Consider the following 19,372-nt stretch of genomic DNA (forward strand, 5'->3'; position numbering starts at 1 on the left):
TGCCGGGCCTCAGAGAGTTTCCTCAGGAAACAGGCCACCAAGAAGCCCAGGGATGTGCTGAGGTCCTACAGCTGGATGGGCGCAGCCGGGACACCTGAGGTCCTCTAGCTGTTGGTCTTTCCCTGGGGTCTCCACCCCCATCTATCCAGCCTCCCAACTCCCCAGCCTGTGACTTTTCACCAAATTCCACCTGAAAAGGGGCTGGGATCCTTACTGGGGGCTGGGATCCTTGCTGGCCATGCCTCCTTGAGGGGAGGAGCAGGGGAGAAGCCCGGAGTATCCTGGCCTGGAGGAGGGGAGCAGTGTGTCAGAACAGGCCCGGATGAGACTCGGGACAGCAATGACACCTGCCAGCCTGATGCTGCTGGACTCCCTGCCAGGTACTTCCTAAGTAGGAGCACATTGACTCCTCATAGGTTCTATTACCCACCCCCAGTTGAGGCAGCAAGTTAACTTTGACAGTCAGGAGTAGAGACCTTTGGGCTCCAAGCTCAAGATCCACCTCAAGACACACAGCCCATTAAATCCTTGTTGTAGAGATTAGGGCCAACAACGATGTGGGTTATATGCTGCAATGTCGGGAATGTTTCGAAGCAAGCATGGTTGCTGCTGGACGTGTTGTGCTCCTGGCTTCCCTCTGGATGCCGACAGAAACAAGGGTGAGAGTTAACGACAGCAGGAGAGGAGGGAAGGCGGGACTGGAGAAAGGAGGGGAAGTGGGTAGCACAGGGCAAAGTGGAAAAGCAGGTGGTGTCCTTTTTTTCTTCACTGGGGCTTGGTGAAGATCTCTTCAAGGACAGCTCCAGGCCCATCCCTGTGGTGGCCACCCACAGAGACAGGAGTCCTGCTCAGAGACAACATTTAGTTTTCTTTTCTTTTCTTTTTTTTGAGGTAGAGTCTCGCTCTGTCGCCCAGCCTGGAGCTCAGTGGTGTGATCTCTGCTCACTACAGCCTCTACCTCTCGGGTTCAAGCAATTCTCCTGCCTCAGCCTCCCGAGTAGTTAGGACTACAGGCACCTGCCACCATGCTTGGCTAATTTTTGTATTTTTAGTAGAGAGGGGGTTTCACCATGTTGGCCAGGCTGGTCTCAAACTCCTGGCCTCAAGTGACGTGACCGCCTTAGCCTCCCAAAGTGCTGGGAGTACAGGCGTGAGGCACCGCGTCCGCCCCCCTGCCTTTTTTTTTAAAGGTAGAGTCTTGCTTTGTGGCTAGTTTTCAATCAAGGTAACACATGGGCTCTCAACAGTGTGTGGAACACTGCTAGAATAATGAAATTATGAGAACACTGTTACTGTGTGATCCCCTGTTGGAAAATGAGTAACATAAAATAATATACATTTAGGAAAAAAAAAGTGGAGAGAAAAGGCTGGGCACAGTGGCTCATGCCTGTAATCCCAGCACTTTGGGAGGCCGAGGTGGGTGGATCACCTGAGGTCGGGAGTTCGAGACCAGCCTGACCAACATGGAGAAACCCCCATCTTTATTAAAAATACAAAATTAACCAGGCATGGTGGTGCATGCCTGTAATCCCAGCTACTTGGGAGGCTGAGGCAGGAGAATCGCTTGAACCTGGGAGGTAGAGGTTGTGGTGAGCCAAGGTCGCACCACTGTACTCCAGCCTGGGCAACAAGAGTGAAATTCCATCTCAAAAAAAAAAAATAAATAAAGGAGAAAAATGCCACAAACTCAATAGTGGTCATCCCTGGGGGCTCAGATTCTGGGGATTTAAACTTCCCTCATTCTGTATATTTCTCTAATGTTTAAATGTTTATTGATGCACTTATAATGCTTTGGTAATTCAAATGACAGATGAAGAAAAAATGTTTTCAAAAAGAGGGGGTATCCATCCACCATCCTCTCCAAACTTCCAAAACAACCAGGATGTGCCAGTACTAGGAAGTATTTATGCATCATAAAGGATTTTGTCCTGAGTGCATACCATTAATTATTAAAGAGATGTTATCAGTCCCATCAGATGAGTTTAATGTTTAGTTTGAGGACTGAGAAACTACAGCGTTCCGTCCTTCACTTTGCACGCTGTTGGCTCAGGCGTTCATTTAGCAAAGATGAAATGAAGGGGAAAAAGTGTGATTTGGTTTTGTTTTCTTGGCAGACCTGAAACACTTTTACTATTTCTGACAGCTACACTGCTTTCCTCATTTTCCAGCATTGGAAATTGTTGCTGTTATAATAAATCCCCATTAGGTGAGAAAGGGAGATAGAGCAAGATGCAAAATGAAAGATAAAATGCAAAAAGCTAACAGCCTGGCTGGGGAAAGGAGGCCACAAGAGGTAAGGAGGGGGAGGGAAATAATCACATAGGTGGCTTCCTGGAAGAGGTGACCCTAGTAGGCCTGAAGAGGTCAGTTTGGGAACTGGGGAGATGGCAGAGGAGGGCATCTCTGCTGGAGAAGCAGCAGCCAGTGGGCAGGAGTTGCAGGGAGCCAGGTTGCAAGTGGGCCTGCTTCCTGTATCCCTGAGACCAGGTTGGGGTCCCCACCCTGGCTGTAGCCCTGGCCTCTGGGGAGGCGCTGGGCAGAACTGGGTGGCAGGCCCAACCTACTCCGACCCTGGCCTCTGGGGAGGCGCTGGGCAGAACTGGGTGGCAGGCCCAACCTACTCCGACCCTGGACTCTGCCCAGGAATTTCTGCTGAAGTGACAAGGCAAGCCAGAGCAAAAGCAGGTTGGATCCAGCTTGTCCCCACAGAGACGTGTTCTTCTCTCTCTCTGAGAGCGACCTGTTAACCGCAAATATGTGAGTAGAAATAGGACCCTGCCTCTGTGTGCGCCGCTGTGCGTCTGTGTGTGATCTGGGGCATTTCCAGGCTCTGCCTGTGTGTGTGCATGCACATGCATGGGTCTCTGAGTATGTCAGCCTAACTGGGCTTGCATTTGGATGGAGTAGGGCATCCCCCAAGGGGAGAAAAAGGAGTGGGAACAAGGGTAGGGAGAGAGGAGGTGTTAGTTAGCACTCTTATTTACAGATGAATTTAAGCCTATGAACTGAGCTTCAGCAAAAAATGAGCTATATTGATTTTTGCAATGGAAAAGTCCAGGGGTAGGATTGGTTTCAGGTATAGCTGGATCCAGGGACTGGCATGATGCCTTTAAGGATGTTGCACCTCCATCTTTCAGAGATGGAAAACTAGAATACAATGAAGACCTCGATTAATGGTAATAGTTTTAACCCATTGTAGGGAGTGATGAAAGCTAAGTCCTCTCTTCAGAAAAATACCTGTATCAGATACATATGCATGCTGTATATAATTCCTTACTTTCCTTCTCTATGAAGTGGGCAGAATTTGCTGTTTCTGCCTGGAACTCCCAGAGTTCACAAGGACTTGTCTCTCACAGGTTCAGATGTGGGTGCAGGCTGGGGTGGTGGTTCATGCCTGTAATCCCAACACTTTGGGAGGCTAAGGTGGGAGGACTACTTGAGCCCAGGAGTTGGAGACCAGCCTGGGCAACATAGGGAGACCCAGTCTCCAGAAAAAGGAAGGGGTACCTCCTCCATGTGCTGGGAAGCCAAGGCTGTAGTCCCAGTCACGAGGAGGGGTGAGCTCTGGGATGGCATAGGTGGCCCCCAGGCAGGGCTCTGGCTGTGCCAGGCATCTGCTCCCCTGACTCAGCCCTCTCCCACTTGCCCAGGCCCCTAACCTGGGCCCTGCCTGGCCTCCCTTTCAGCGCTGGGCCTCACTGATTTGTCTTTCAGCTGGAAGGTCTGGAACATGGAGAACGACCCCTCAAGACGAAGACAGTCCATCTCTCTCACACCTGTGGCCAAGGGTCTGGAGAACACTGGGGGCTGATTTCTTGGAAAGCCTGGTCTGTACCTTTCCCCATCAGTCATCCTGACCCCTCAGCCTCTTTGACTTGAGTCCGGCTGCCGAGGGGGTGAGGCTTTTGCTCACCACCTTCCCTCACACCCCATTCTTCTGCCTCCTTCTCACCTCCTTGCTCACACAGTTAGGAACCTCCCAGTGTGTTGGCCTCCTCAACACAAGGCAGCCCCTTTATTTCACTCACTATACATTGACTGAGCACGTACTGTGTGCACTATAGTCTGAAAGTCCTAGTCTGAAAGGGCAGGGCAGGCCCCAATGAGGAAGTGATATTTGAGCTGTGACCTACAGAATGAGAATAAAAACCAGATGACGGGGGAGGGGGGTCTCTAAGGAAATCTCAGCCTTCAAGGAGCCTTGTCCTTGCTTTCAAGTGGCCAGGTCATGTCGAGGCACACCACCCTGGACTTGGAGCCTCGTAGGACACCCTGTACCCTCCCAGCCTCCTCTGACAAAGACCCCTCCCCTTCACTGCCCTTGTCTCTTGGGGAGCTCCTTTCATGCTGTCATCTGCAAGAATGCCCACCCCACACCCAAAACAACTCCACAGACTCGGGGGTGCATGGTGCCCTGAGATCATGCTTTGAGGTAGCCCTGCCTGGGGCCTCCCTTACAGGCCTCCTCTCAGTCCCTTCCAGTCACAGCTGGGCCACAGGTGTCTGTCCCTGCGCAGACCATGAGCTTGCTGAGGGCAGGATGTGTGTGGCAGAGTCCTCTGCACACAGTGGGTGCTCAGTGCCTGCCTTGCAGAATTCAGTTCAGTAGCCTTCTAATTCCTCCCTTGTGCCCCAGCCCAGTCCCCTCCTCAGCCAGGGTCTCACCATGGCCCCCGACCCCTGGCTGTAAGTTCCTGTGGGCGGGTAAGGGGCAGGCTGCCCTGACAGCCCCCTGCTGGCTGTAGGAGGAAGGCCAGCTCCCTGGGAACGACTTGAGCCCCACAGAGATCAGGAGCAACTGGAGTGAGGCGGCGCCGAAGCCCTTCTCCAGATGGTAGGTGATCTCTGGAGAGACAAGGGTGGGCCTGGGGTGGAGGCTGCTTGGGAACAGGATGGGGAGCCGGGCCTCCTGGCGGATGGGAGTTGTGGGGACGTGAACCTTTGTTGAAGGAAGGAATAAAGGCGCTTTAGCCAACATGCACAAGCACATTAGACTCAAGGGTGAGCCAAATCATGGGCTCCCCACCTGCTTTTGAGCAGCTCAAATGAAATCCCATCAGGAACCCCAGTATATACCGTGGGGCCTGCCCTGAACCAACTAGGCCTCCCTCTCAACCTCCCCTTCTGCCTTCTCCCCCCATTCAGTCTCTGGGGTACCTTGGGGAGTCCCAAGACTCCGGTTAAAAATCCTGAACTGGGCAAGGCCCCTCCCTGATTTTACACGGGGAGGTGGAAGCCCAGAGAGGGGAAGGGACCAGCCTGGGTGGCATAGGCAGCAAGTGTCTGAGGTGAGCCTAGAACTCTGCCTCCTGATGTCTGGGCAGTCTGGGTCCTTGCTGGCCAGATGTGGAGCTAAGGACACCGTGATGGGTAGGGGGTGGTGGTGGGGGAGGGATTCCATTTCTCTGCCTGGGCAGGGGGTATGGGAAGAATGCCTCCCCAACCCTCTCAGGAGGTGGGAGGTGGGGACTGAGAGGGGGCGAGAGGCTCCTTAAAATGGCAGCTGGTGGGTGGATTCCAATTAGCATTGAGTAGGCATCTGCTCAATGTGTGTCCCACGGGCACGTGGATGAACAACAGGGAAGGGGAAGCAGCCATCCGTGTTTGTCTTTCTTTCTTGCTTGCTTTTCCTTCCTTCATTCTTTCCTTCCTTCCTTCCTTCCTTCCTTCCTTCCTTCCTTCCTTCCTTCCTCTCTCTTTTTTTTTTTTTTTTTTTTTTTTTGAGGCAGGTCTCACTCTGTTGCCTGGGCTGGATTGCAGTGGCATGATCTTGGTTCAGCCCCTCCTGGGCTCAAGCGATTCTCCTGCCTCAGCTTCTTGAGTAGCTGGGACTACAGATGCATGCCACCTGCCCAGCTAATTTTTGTATTTTTGGTAGAGATGGGGTTTATCAGGTTGCCCAGGCTAGTCTCAAACTCGTGGGCTCAAGCAATCCACCTTCCTGGGCCTCCCAAAGTGCTGGGATTACTGGTGTGAGCCACCGCGCCCCCCAGCCACATTTCTTTATGTTGATGAGGTTCTGCCTTTTCAGTGAACTTCCTCCCGAGCCCTGGAGGCAGGGACTATCACTGGGGTAGGGGGGCCTGTGGGTGCTGCCACAGAGGCAGGAAGGCCTGAACCATTTGTCTGTTCGCCCTGAGCTGGGATTGCCCTGCAACCCTGTGAGGATGTCAAGGCAAGCTGTTGCCACTTTGCCGGGGACATTACCTGAGTGGAGGTGCTGAGGATCTCCCCCAGGTGGAGTCTGCTCATGCACTCATGGACCCTCCTGGTCCTGTTCCCAGGAGGAACCTGCAGCCAGCCCTGAGAGCCAGAAGTTTCTGCAGGGAGCACATGCAGCTGTTTCGATGGATCAGCATAGGCCTGCTCTGCACTGGTGAGCCTGGGGCCCAGCACTACCCAGGACACGATGACTCCTGCCTCAGCTATCCATGTCTCAGGGCAGGATTATTCACTTACCCAGTCATTCAACAAATGATTGTTGAGCACCAACTCAGGGCCAGTTCCCTTGCTGGGTACAGAGGCATCCATTAAACCAGGCCAGATCTTGTTCCCAAGGCACTCCCTCATCAGTAAGGGAGGGGGAAGAAATATTTCCACATAATGCAGCATGTCACCTGGGAGCACCAAGGAGGGATGGGGGATGGTCAGGGAGGACTTCCAGGAGGAGGTGACATTGGAGTCTCACAGGCTGAGTAGGAGTTAGCCAGGTGTAGGGGAAGGACAGTAAAGAGGGCAAAGGCACTTCATACAGAGGAGTCACAGGAGCAAAGGTGAAAACTAGCAGGGTGTGGGTTTTGATAAACTTCGATGTCTGCACTCTAAGGTCTGGAGGGTAAAGTTCTAGACAAGGAGTGCCAGGGGATGGAGCTGGAGGGATAGGAAAGGGCCCAGGATGGGGAGTGGGTAGGGAGATGGGAGGATGCTCAGGGACTTGGATTTTACCCTCAAGGCCAGAGAGAGCCACTGAAGCGTTTGAACAGGGAGGCATCAAGGTGGAATTCACACTGTGGGACCCTGGAAGGAGGGCAGGAAAGATGGGGAGAAGGAGACATTGAGGGCTGCAGTGCCTGTGTGAGAATGAAGCTGTGGAAGGTGGGCGGGGGCAATGGGAGAGGTCCTAGGGAAGCAATACCAGCTGCACTTGGGAAGGACTGGATGTGCAGGACGAAGGAGACCCTGAATCAGGGCTGCCCCAGGGGCCTGCTTGGGTAATGGGAGGATGGTGGTGGCTTCCACAGAGCTAGAGAACATGCGTGCAGGAGGGAGTCTTGGAAGGAAGGGGGATAATTCGGGCAGTTTGTTGGAGGTACCACTGCCAGGCCATTTGAGGGAGAGAAGAGGCTCCCCAGGCACACTTGGAGAATGAATTGAGAAGTGGGTCAAGGACAGAAGCCTGGAGACCAGCCACACAGAAGGAGTTGGTGGCAGCCAAAGGAGCAAGGGTTTCAAGGAGGGAAAGATCAGCAGCATCTCTGCAAGACCTGCAGGACAAAATGAGCCATGTCCACCGATTTGGGGACAAGGAGGCCATTGATGACTTAGGGTGTAGGTGCAGAAACTGAATTTGAGCAGATGGGAGAAGAGGCTGTGCAGACAGCAAGTGTAAATGGTTTTTGGGATCAATTTTTTTTTAATTATTATACTTTAAGTTCTAAGGTACATGTGCACAACATGCAAGTTTGTTACACATGTATACATGTGCAATGTTGGTGTGCTGCACCCGTTAACTCGTCATTTACATTACATTTACATTTCCTAATGCTATCCTTCCCCCACCGCTCACCCCATGACAGACCCCGGTGTGTGATGTTCCCCACCCTGTGTCCAAGTGTTCTCATTGTTCAGTTCCCACCTATGAGTGAGAACATGCAGTGTTTGGTTTTCTGTCCTTGTGATAGTTTGCTCAGAATGATGGTTTCCATCTTCATCCATGTCCCTACAAAGGACATGAACTCATCCTTTTTTATGGCTGCATAGTATTCCATAGTGTATATGTGCCACATTTTCTTAATCCAGTCTATCATTGATGGACATTTGGGTAGGTTCCAAGTCTTTGCTATTGTAAACAGTGCCACAATAAACATATGTGTACGTGTGTCTTTATAGCAGCATGATTCGTAATCCTTTGGGTATATGCCCAGTAATGGGATGGCTGGGTCAAATGGTATTTCTAGTTCTAGATCCTTGAGGAATCGCCACACTGTCTTCCACAATGGTTGAACTAGTTTACAGTCCCACCAACAGTGTAAAAGTGTTCCTATTTCTCCGCATCCTCTCCAGCACCTGTTGTTTCCTGACTTTTGAATGATTGCCATTCTAACTGGTGTGAGATAGTATCACATTGTGGTTTTGATTTGCATTTCTCTGATGGCGAGTGATGATGAGCATTTTTTCACGTGTCTGTTGGCTGTATGAATGTCTTCTTTTGAGAAATGTCTGTTCATATCCTTTGCCCACTTTTTGATGGGGTTGTTTGATTTTTGCTTGTAAATTTGTAAATTTCTTTGTAGATTCTGGTATTAGCCCTTTGTCAGATGGGTAGATTGTAAAAATTTTCTCCCATTCTGTAGGTTGCCTGTTCACTCTGATGGTAGTTACTTTTGCTGTGCAGAAGCTCTTTAGTTCAATTAGATCCCATTTGTCAATTTTGGCTTTTGTTGCCATTGCTTTTGGTGTTTTAGACATGAAGTCCTTGCCCATGCCTATGGCCTAAATGGTATTGCCTAGGTTTTCTTCTAGGGTTTTTATGGTTTTGGGTCTAACAGTTAAGTATTTAATCCATCTTGAATTAATTTTCATATAAGGTATAAGGAAGGGATCCAGTTTCAGCTTTCTACATATGGCTAGCCAGTTTTCCCAGCACCATTTATTAAATAGGGAATCCTTTCCCCATTTCTTGTTTTTGCCAGGTTTGTCAAAGAACAGATGGTTGTAGATGTGTGGTATTATTTCCAAGGGCTCTATTCTGTACCATTGGTCTGTATCCCTCTTTTGGTACCAGTACCATGCTGTTTTGGTTACTGCAACCTTGTAGTATAGTTTGAAGTCAGGTAGCGTGATGCCTCCAGCTTTGTTCTTTTGGCTTAGGATTGTCTTGGCAATGCGGGCTATTTTTTGGTTCCATATAAACTTTAAAGTAGTTTTTTTTCCAGTTCTGTGAAGAAAGTCATGGTAGCTTGATGGGGATGGCATTGAATCTATAAATTACCTTGGGTAGTATGGCCATTTTCACAATATTGATTATTCCTATCCGTGAGCATGGAATGTTCTTCCATTTGTGTGTGTCCTCTTTTACTTCGTTGAGCAGTGGTTTGTAGTTCTCCTTGAAGAGGTCGTTCACATCCCTTGTAAGTTGGATTCCTAGGTATTTTATTCTCTTTGAAGCAATTGTGTATGGGAGTTCACTCATGATTTGGCTCTCTGTTTGTCTGTTATTGGTGTGTAGGAATGCTTGTGATTTTTGCACATTGATTTTGTATCCTGAGACTTTGCTGAAGTTGCTTATCAGCTTAAGGAGATTTTGGGCTGAGACGATGGGGTTCTCTAAATATACAATCATGTCATCTGCAAACAGGAACAATTTGACTTCCTCTTTTCCTAATTGAATACCCTTTATTTCTTTCTCCTTCCTGATTGCCCTGGCCAGAACTTCCAACACTGTATTGAATAGGAGTGGTGAGAGAGGGCATCCCTGTCTTGTGCCAGTTTTCCAAGGGAATGCTTCCAGTTTTTGCCCATTCAGTATGATATTGGCTGTGGGTCTGTCATAAATAGCTCTTATTATTTTGAGATACGTCCCATCAATACCTAGTTTATTGAGAGGTTTTTTGCATGAAGGGCTGTTGAATTTTGTCAAAGGCCTTTTCTGCATCTATTGAGATAATCACGTGGTTTTTGTCTTTGGTTCTGTTTATATGATGGATTATGTTTGTTGATTTGCATATGTTGAACCAGCCTTGCATCCCAGGGATGAAGCCAACTTGATCGTGGTGGATAAGCTTTTTGATGTGCTGCTGGATTCGGTTTGCCAGTATGTTATTGAGGATTTTTGCATCGATGTTCATCAGGGATATTGGTCTAAAATTCTCTTTTTTTTGTTGTGTCTCTGCCAGGCTTTGGTATTAGGATGATGTTGGCCTCATAAAATGAATTAGGGAGGATTCCCTCTTCTTCTACTGATTGGAATAGTTTCAGAAGGAATGGTACCAGCTCCTCTTTGTACCTCTGGTAGAATTCGGTTGTGAATCTGTCTGGTCCGGGACTTTTTTTGGTTGGTAGGCTATTAATTATTGCCTCAATTTCAGAACCTGTTATTGGTCTATTCAGGGATTCAACTTCTTCCTGGTTTAGTCTTCGGAGAGTGTATGTGTCCAGGAATTTATCCACTTCTTCTAGATTTTCTAGTTTATTTGTGTAGAGGTGTTTATCATATTCTCTGATGGTAGTTTGTATTTCTGTGGGATCGGTGGTGATATCCCCTTTATCATTTTTTATTGTGTCTATTTGATTCTTCTCTCTTTTCTTCTTTATTTATTTATTTATTATTTATTTTTTTGAGACGGAGTCTTGCTCTGCCACCCAGGCTGGAGTGCAGTGGCCGGATCTCAGCTCACTGCAAGCTCCGCCTCCTGGGTTTACGCCATTCTCCTGTCTCAGCCTCCCAAGTAGCTGGGACTACAGGCGCCCGCCTCGTCGCCCGGCTAGTTTTTTGTATTTTTTAGTAGAGACAGGGTTTCACCGTATTAGCCAGGATGGTCTCGATCTCCTGACCTCGTGATCCGCCCGTCTCGGCCTCCCAAAGTGCTGGGATTACAGGCTTGAGCCACCGCGCCCAGCCTCTTTTCTTCTTTATTAAGCTTGCTAGCGGTCTATCAATTCTGTTGATCTTTTAAAAAACCAGCTCCTGGATTCATTGATTTTTTGAAGGGTTTTTTGTGTCTCTATCTCCTTCAGTTCTGCTCTGATCTTAGTTATTTCTTGCCTTCTGCTAGCTTTTGAATATGTTTGATCTTGCTTCTATAGTTCTTTTTATTGTGATGTTAGGGTGTCCGTTTTAGATCTTTCCTGCTTTCTCTTGTGGGCATTTAGTGCTATAAATTTCCCTCTATACACTGCTTTAAATGTGTCCCAGAGATTCTGGTATGTTGTGTCTTTGTTCTCATTGGTTTCAAAGAATATCTTTATTTCTGCCTTCATTTCTTTATGTACCCAGTAGTCATTCAGGAGCAGGTTGTTCAGTTTCCATTTAGTTGGGCGGTTTTGAGTGAGTTTCTGAATCCTGAGTTCTAGTTTGATTGCACTGTGGTCTGAGAAACAGTTTGTTATAATTTCTGTTCTTTTACATTTGCTGAGGAGTGCTTTACTTCCAACTATGTGGTCAATTTTGGAATGAGTGTGATGTGGTGCTGAGAAGAATATATATTCTGTTGATTTGGGGTGGAGAGTTCTGTAGATGTCTATTAGGTCCACTTGGTTCAGAGCTGAGTTCAATTCCTGGATATCATTGTTAACTTTCTGTCTCGCTGATCTGTCTAATGTTGACAGTGGGGTGTTAAGGTCTCCCATTATTATTGTGTGGGAGTCTAAGTCTCTTTGTAGGCCTCTAAGGACTTGCTTTATGAATCTGGGTGCTCCTGTATTGGGTGCATATATATTTAGGGTAGTTAGCTCTTCCTGTTGAATTGATCCCTTTACCATTATGTAATGGCCTTCTTTGTCTCTTTTGATCTTTGTTGGTTTAAAGTCTGTTTTATTAGAGACTAGGATTGCAACCCCTGCCTTTTTCTGTTTTCCATTTGCTCGGTAGATCTTCCTCCATCCCTTTATTTTGGGCTTGTGTGTGTCTCTGCACGTGAGATGGGTCTCTTGAATACAGTACACTGATGGGTCTTGACTCTTTATCCAATTTGCCAGTCTGTGTCTTTTAATTGGAGCATTTAGCCCATTTACATTTAGGGTTAATATTGTTATGTGTGAATTTGATCCTGTCATTATGATGTTAGCTGGTTATTTTGCCCATTCATTGAAGCAGTTTCTTCATAGCATTGATGGTCTTTACAATTTGGCATGTTTTTGCAGTGGCTGATACCAGTTGTTCCTTTCCATGTTTAGTGCTTCCTTCAGGAGCTCTTGTAAGGCAGGCCTTGTGGTGACAAAAGCTCTCAGCATTTGTTTGTCTGTAAAGGATTTTATTTCTCCTTCACTTATGAAGCTTAGTTTGGCTGGATATGAAATTCTGGTTTGAAAATTCTTTACTTTAAGAATGTTGAATATTGCCCCCCACTCTCTTCTGGTTTATAGGGTTTCTGCTGCGAGATCCACTGTTAGTCTGATGGGCTTCCCTTTGTGGGTAACCCGACCTTTCTCTCTGGCTGCCCTTAATATTTTTTCCTTCATTTCAACTTTGGTGAATCTGACAATTATGTGTCTTGGAGTTGCTCTTCTCGAGGAGTATCTTTGTGGCATTCACTGTATTTCCTGAATTTGAAAGTTGGCCTGCCTCACTAGGTTGGGGAAGTTCTCCTGGATAAAATCCTGAAGAATGTTTTCCAACTTGGTTCCATTCTCCCTGTCACTTTCAGGTACCCCAATCAGATGTAGATTTGGTCTTTTCACATAGTCCCATATTTCTTGGAGGCTTTGTTCATTTCTTTTTACTCTTTTTTCTCTAAACTTCTCTTCTCACTTCATTTCATTCATTTGATCTTCAATCACTAATACGCTTTCTTCTACTTGATCAAATCGGCAACTGAAGCTTGTGCATACATCACATAGTTCTCGTGCCATGGTTTTCAGCTCCATCAGGTCATTTAAGACTTCTCTACACTGTTTATTCTAGTTAGCCATTCGTCTAATCTTTTTTCAAGGTTTTTAGCTTCTTTGCGATGGGTTTGAACATCCTCCTTTAGCTCAGAGAAGTTTGTTATTACCAATTGTCTGAAGTCTTCTTCTCTCAAGTCATCAAAGTCATTCTCCATCCAGCTTTGTTCCATTGCTGGCAAGGAGCTGCATTCCTTTGGAGGAGAAGAGGCACTCTGATTTTTAGAATTTTCAGCTTTTCTGCTCTGGTTTCTCCCCATCTTCGTGGTTTTATCTACCTTTGGTCTTTGATGATGGTGATGTACAGATGGGGCTTTGGTGTGGATGTCCTGTCTGTTTGTTAGTTTTCCTACTAGCAGTCAGGACCCTCAGCTGCAGGTCTGTTGGAGTTTGCTGGCGGTCCACTCCAGACCCTGTTTGCCTGGGTATCACCAGGAGAGGCTGCAGAACCACAAATATTGCAGAACGGCAGATGTTGCTGCCTGATCCTTCCTCTGGAAGCTTCATCTCAGAGGGGCACCCAGCCATAGGAGGTGTCAGTTGGCCCCTACTGGGAGGTGTCTCCCAGTTAGGGTACTGGGAGTCAGGGACCCACGTGAGGAGGCAGAGTGTCCATTCTCAGATCTCAAACTCTGTGCTGGGAGGACCACTACTCTCTTCAAAGCTGTCAGACGGGACGTTTAAGCCTGCAGAAGTTTCTGCTGCCTTTTGTTCAGCTATGCCCTGCCCCCAGAGGTGGAGTCTACAAAGGCAGGGAGGCCTCCTTGAGCTGTGGTGGACACCACCCAGTTCCAGCTTCTGGACCACTTTATTTACCTACTCAAGCCTCAGCAATGGTGGACGCCCCTCCCCCAACCTCGCTGCCGCCTTGCAGTTCGATCTCAGACTGCTGTGCTAGTAGTGAGCGAGGCTCCGTGGGTGTGGGACCCTCCAATTCAGGCACGGGATATAATCTCCTGGTGCACCCTTTGCTAAGGCCGTTGGAAAAGCACAGTATTAGGGTGGGAGTGTGCCTATTTTCCAGGTACCGTCTGTCATGGCTTCCCTTTGCTAGGGAACGGAATTCCCTGACCCCTTGTACTTCCTGGGCGAGGCGATGCCCCGCCCTGCTAAGTGGGCTGCACCAACTGACTGACAAGCCCCAGTGAGATGAACCCGGTACCTCAGTTGGAAATGCAGAAATCACCCATCTATTGCATCGCGCATGCTGGGAGCTGCAGACCGGAGCTGTTCCTACTCGGCCATCTTGGAACCAACCTTTTTTTTTTTTTGAGATGGAGTCTTGCTCTGTCACCCAGGCTGGAGTGCAGTGGTGCTATCTCGGCTCACTGCAACCTCGGCCTTCCGGGTTCACACCATTCTCCTGCCTCAGCCTCCCGAGTAGCTGGGACTACAGGTGCCTGCCACCACGCCTGGCTAATTTTTTTTATTTTTAGTAGGGACAGGGTTTCACCGTGTTAGCCAGGATGATCTTAATCTCCTGACCTCGTGATCCGCCTGCCTCAGCCTCCCAAAGTGCTGGGATTACAGGCGCAAGCCACTGCGCCCAGCCTTGATCAATTTTTATGAGGTCAGGTGGGGAGGATGAATGGGCAGCATGTGACCAAGTGTCAAGGATGGGCATGAGTTTGGGGCGGGAGACACTTTGTGTGTAGGAGCTGAGGTGGGGAGTTTGTAGAAGGAACATGAAGGAATGGGAGATGAAGAGATGACCGATGGAGCAACGTCCCCTGGCACAGAGTAGAAGAGCTCCCCACCCCATGGGGAGGGGTGTCTTTTCAGGAGCAAGTTCACCTCATCCTGACAGGTTGGAATTAAAGAGGGTCCAGGCATGGCAGGTGGTTCATGCCTGTAATCCCAACACTTCAGAAGGCTTCAGTGGGAGGATTGTTTGAGCCCAGGAGTTCGAGACCAGCCTGGGCCACACAGCAAGACCCAACCTCTACAAAAAATTTTTAAAATAAAAATAAATTTTGAAAAAAGAAAAAGGAGGATGGGTACAGATGCAGAGCTCATTATAGGTGCTCTGGAGGGGAGAGACAGTGAGAGAGGTGACAGCAATGACCTGGTCTGCTTGGTGAACTTTAAAGTAGGGTCATCTGCTGAGATGGGGTGGGTCCATGTCCCTCACAGCTTCCTCACAGCTTTCTCCTAGAGATGGTGATGTCCACCTTTGGCAGGGTCTGAAGCCAGGACCATCTGTTTCCTTGGCTGCCTCCTTCACTCAGATCCAATTTGTTTCTCTTAAAGAACAATTGAATTCTCTCCAGTAGAGAATGAAAATTATCCCTCTCATCCTATTTCCACGTTTGCCATGGCTTTCAGGAATGCAAACTGAATCATTAAATGATCCCTTGCAATGGTCAGCAGTGACTTTCTCTGTCTCTGGGTGACTTTGATTTCTCTGGCTTTTCAATATCTTTATTACATCACCTCTTTCCTGGGGAGGCTGTTCACAGACGTTCTGGGAATAGCTGTGATAGAGAAATGAAGCTCATATTCTCAGGACTTGGCTCCTGATCTGTGACAGTGGCTTGCTCACCTCAGGAAGGCCTTCTCCATGGGTACAGCGACAGCCCTGGCACCAGACTAACAAGGATGGCCTTGGTGTCCCCAGTCTTGGAAGAAGGGGCTGCCTCTTGCTGGCTGTTCCAATCAAAGTCCCAGGGAGGTCTTCAAGGAGCTTAGCTCAGGTCCTGCCCATCCCCAAACCAATCCCTGTGAATGGATCCTAGATGAATAAAATACTTCCAAAAGTACTACTGTTCTTGTGCCCTGCCTGGAGGACTCCTCCACACTGCCCCCTCTCCCTAAGTCCCTGTCCTGGTCTGCCCAGACTCCCCCAGCCTTCCTGGCCCGCCTCAACCACAAAGCACAGGACCTGAGGTGCACAGACCTTCTTGGCCTCCTAGCCCCATGCCCTCCCTGTGTGAGGCACTCATCTTGGCTGGCCTCAGAGGCCTCGCTCTCCAAGTGGGCATCACTGTAGAGCCCACCTTGTAGGGGTCTTGTGAGGATTCATTGTGAAAGTGCACCTGAAGTGCTAAGCTCACCTCCTGGCGACCACGGATCCTCTCCCTGGCCAGGTCCCCCTCCCCTGAACCCCCACGGCCGGTACCAGCAGCCCCAGCACCACTCTGTGGGGCTCCACCTGTGTGTCTCAATGACACCCGTTCAGGTAGGAACTCCGGCCCACCAGCTTCCATGTGAGAGAAAGGTCATTTTATTTTTTATAACTCAACTTATCTTCTCCCTCAATTTTATCATTCCAGTGAGTGATGGGAACTCAATTTCTGTCCAGTTGGAATCTCCCTTCATCCCTTTCTCTGGGGGTCACCAGGGTGGGCTTATCTATTATTACTCCTCAAGTGCCTCCTGACTTGTCCGCTTCTCCAGCTGGTCCTGGGTCCTCCATCCTTGCAGGTGACCATGGCGACGCCCTCTTCCCCATGGTGGGCTCATTCTGGTCTCCCACCTCTCTCCTCTTCAGGCCTCTCATGGAGACCACTTCTGCTGTTTTGGTGCCTGCAGAGTCTCACTGGCTTGCCATGCACCGCATGGGCATTCCTCTCTCTGCAGTCCTGGGACCTCCCTGGGGCTCCACCAGGAAGCCAGGCACAAGGCTTCACTGCTTGCAACGCTGCAAACACACCTGGCTTGGCAGCCTTGCCAGGCTCAGGCGCTTTCTCTGTGATGCCATTGTCCTTGTTATTGCCTGGTAGCAGAGTGGTTGGGTAGAACTTACCTTTATTCGTGATGTTTCAGATCACATTTTTTATCCATGGTTAAGCGTCCTTTCCATTCTTTGAGGATCCTGGATTCTGAAATTCAAAAGCCAGGGAGAGGCCAGGCACAATGGCTTACACTTGTAATCACAGCACTTTGGGAGGCTGAGGTGGGTGGATCACTTGAGCCCAGGAGTTCAACACCAGCCTGAGCAACATGATGAAACCCTGTCCCTACCAAAAATACAAAAATTAGCCAGCCTTGGTGGTGGGTACCTGTAATCCCAGCTACTCGAGAAGCTAAGGCAGAAGCATTGCTTTGACCCAGGAGGCGGAGGTTGCAGTCAGCCGAGATAGCACCACTGTGCTCCAGCCTGGGCAACAAAGTGAGACCCTGTCTCAAAAAAAAAAAAAAAAAAATCTAGACATCGCCCCCTCAGCTGTCCATTCTCACGCGCCTTTCTGAGGCATATGCATGTACTGGCTGAGTGGCTCAAAGGAGAGAAGGGCAAAAGGGGAAAGGAAACTCCAGGAAGCACGGTCATTGATGAACATTTCAGAACGCAGTCCCAGCACACATATGTGAACTCCTTCATGGAGTAGCTGATGGGCTCGTCTCCTTCCTCCACGGGGCCTAGCATGGCGCTGGACCACAGCAGATCCTCCACTGATGCCCAGCACCTCTTGCTGTTTGGCTTCACGGCCTCCTTACACATCTCCCTCGCATTTGGTAAGCACTTTACAGTTGATAAGGCCCTTTCACAACGCCTTCTGCCAGTAACTCCTAACTACTTTTGACACAGTAGTGATGGTTGTTTTCATTTCCAGATGAGGAAACAGGCTCAGTGAGGTTGGGTGAGTTTCCTGCCCTCCACGATCTGGGTGGAGTAAGGTGGAGTCCGTGGGCGGGGCTGCAGGGGCCTGAAGAGGTGGTGTCCTGGCCGTTGACCCCTCTTCTCTCTTGTCCCCCAGCGTTCGCTGCCTTCCTGCTGGTGGCCTGCCTCCTGGATTTCCAGAGGGCCCTGGCTCTGTTTGTCCTCACTTGTGTGGTCCTCACGTTCCTGGGCCACCGCCTGCTGAAATGGCTTCTGGGACCAAAGCTAAGGAGGTTTCTCAAGCCTCAGGGCCATCCTCGCCTGCTGCTCTGGTTTAAGAGGTGAGTGAGCTCACAGCCTTGAGGCAGGGCAAGGGAGGGCCCGAGAGCTGAGGGGTTGGCTCTAGGGTTATGGCCAGGGCTGGAGGAGGAGGAAGGCTCTGTGTCATGGAGAACTCTCCAGGGCCCCAGGGCAGGAACTGGTGGGTGACTTCAAACATAGCAGCATCTTTGTGGTGTTTCACCAGTTCTTAGTCCCAGTTATAGCAGGTGACTGTGGTTGATGAAAACTGAACTCAACAGTTTCCTCCATTCAGGGATCCCAGCTCCTGGAGCAAGGAGGGCCCAAATCAGTACCTCCCTGAGATCACCTGGGCAGTGTGAGACAAAAAGTCGCAAGGACCATCCCTGGAGTGGGATTCAGCAGGCTTGATTGGGGTCCAGGTGCTAGTATTTTTCATTAGCCTCCAGGGAATTCTGATGTAGCCAGCAGAGTCTTATGTGTTTTGTAAGCCAAGGTTCGCAAAAAAAATTGGCTGGGGGAAAAAAACGGGTTCTATGGCTTAAAAAAAAAAAATCTGAAGACCACCAATCTATTTCAGTACTCTATTCTGTTGATGAAGAAGCTGGTGACCAAAGATACCCAAAGACTAAGTCAGGGGGATGCAGGGATACAGGGGTGACTCTCAGTTTCCCAAAGTGAGATCCGCATCCCACAGCAAAGTGATGTGAGCTAGCCTGTGGATGAACACATTTAAAATTTTATTTATAAGTACATTTACTGTTACGTTTGACTTCTCTTTATTAAATACATGTGTGAGTTATTTTTGCAACGGTTTTCTATGACAAGTCATTGATAATGGTTTTCCACTTGAGGGACTGATACGAAGTTTCCTTTAAAAAAATGCATGCAGATAAACTGGACTTCATAAAAAAACTTTTTGATGCAACGCACACTATCAAAAAAGTGAAAAGACAACTCACGAAATGAGAGAAAAGATGTACAAATCATAGGTCTGCATAAAGAAACTGTATGCAGAATTACAACTCAACCATAAAAAGACAACCCATTTGAAGAATAAAAGGTTTTGCTATAGCCAAAAATCACATGAAAATGTGCTCAACATCAGTAGCCATCATGGAAATGCAAAGCAAAGCCACAATAAGATACCACTTCATATTCAGTCAGATGGCCATAATCAATAAGATAGATGATAACAAGTGTTGACAAAAATGTGGAGAAATTGAATCCCTGAGACACTGCTGACAGAAATGCAAAACAGTGCAGTTGCTTTAGAAAATGGCTGACCGGGCATGGTGGCTCATGCCTATAATCGCAGCACTTTGGGAGGCCAAGGCGGGAGGATCACGAGGTCAGGAGTTCGAGACCAGCCTGGCCAACATGGCGAAATCCTATCTCTACTAAAAATCCAAAAATTAGCCAGGTATGGTGGTGGGCGCCTGTAATCCCAGCTACTTGGGAGGCTGAGGCAGGAGAATTGCTTGAAACCAGAAGGCAGAGGTTGCAGTGAGTCGAGATCGTACCATTGCACTCCAGCCTTGGCAACAAGAGCAACCTTTTTTTTTTTTTTTCTGTCTAAAAAAAAAAAAAAGAAAGAAAAAAGAAAATGGTTAGGCAGTTCCTCAAAATGTTAAACATAGACTTATCATATGACCCAGAAATTCTACTCCTAGGTATATACCTAAAAGAAATGAAAATATATGTCCACAT

At 48.5% G+C, this 19,372-nt stretch overlaps 1 protein-coding gene across 1 annotated transcript in view; it reads left to right on the top strand.

The window, feature by feature from the left end:
* Window positions 1-3,730: 3,730 nt before the first annotated feature.
* Window positions 3,731-19,372, top strand: part of SLC28A1 (solute carrier family 28 member 1) — a 65,328-nt gene continuing 49,686 nt past the window's right edge. The window contains 5 exon segments of the mRNA XM_030931160.1: window positions 3,731-3,799; window positions 3,801-3,827; window positions 4,746-4,834; window positions 6,285-6,376; window positions 17,520-17,703. Of these exon segments, the coding sequence (XP_030787020.1) occupies window positions 3,731-3,799; window positions 3,801-3,827; window positions 4,746-4,834; window positions 6,285-6,376; window positions 17,520-17,703 (461 nt within the window).

Source organism: Rhinopithecus roxellana, chromosome 5, assembly GCF_007565055.1.
Source record: "Rhinopithecus roxellana isolate Shanxi Qingling chromosome 5, ASM756505v1, whole genome shotgun sequence".
In the NCBI taxonomy this organism is placed as follows: Eukaryota; Metazoa; Chordata; class Mammalia; order Primates; family Cercopithecidae; genus Rhinopithecus; species Rhinopithecus roxellana.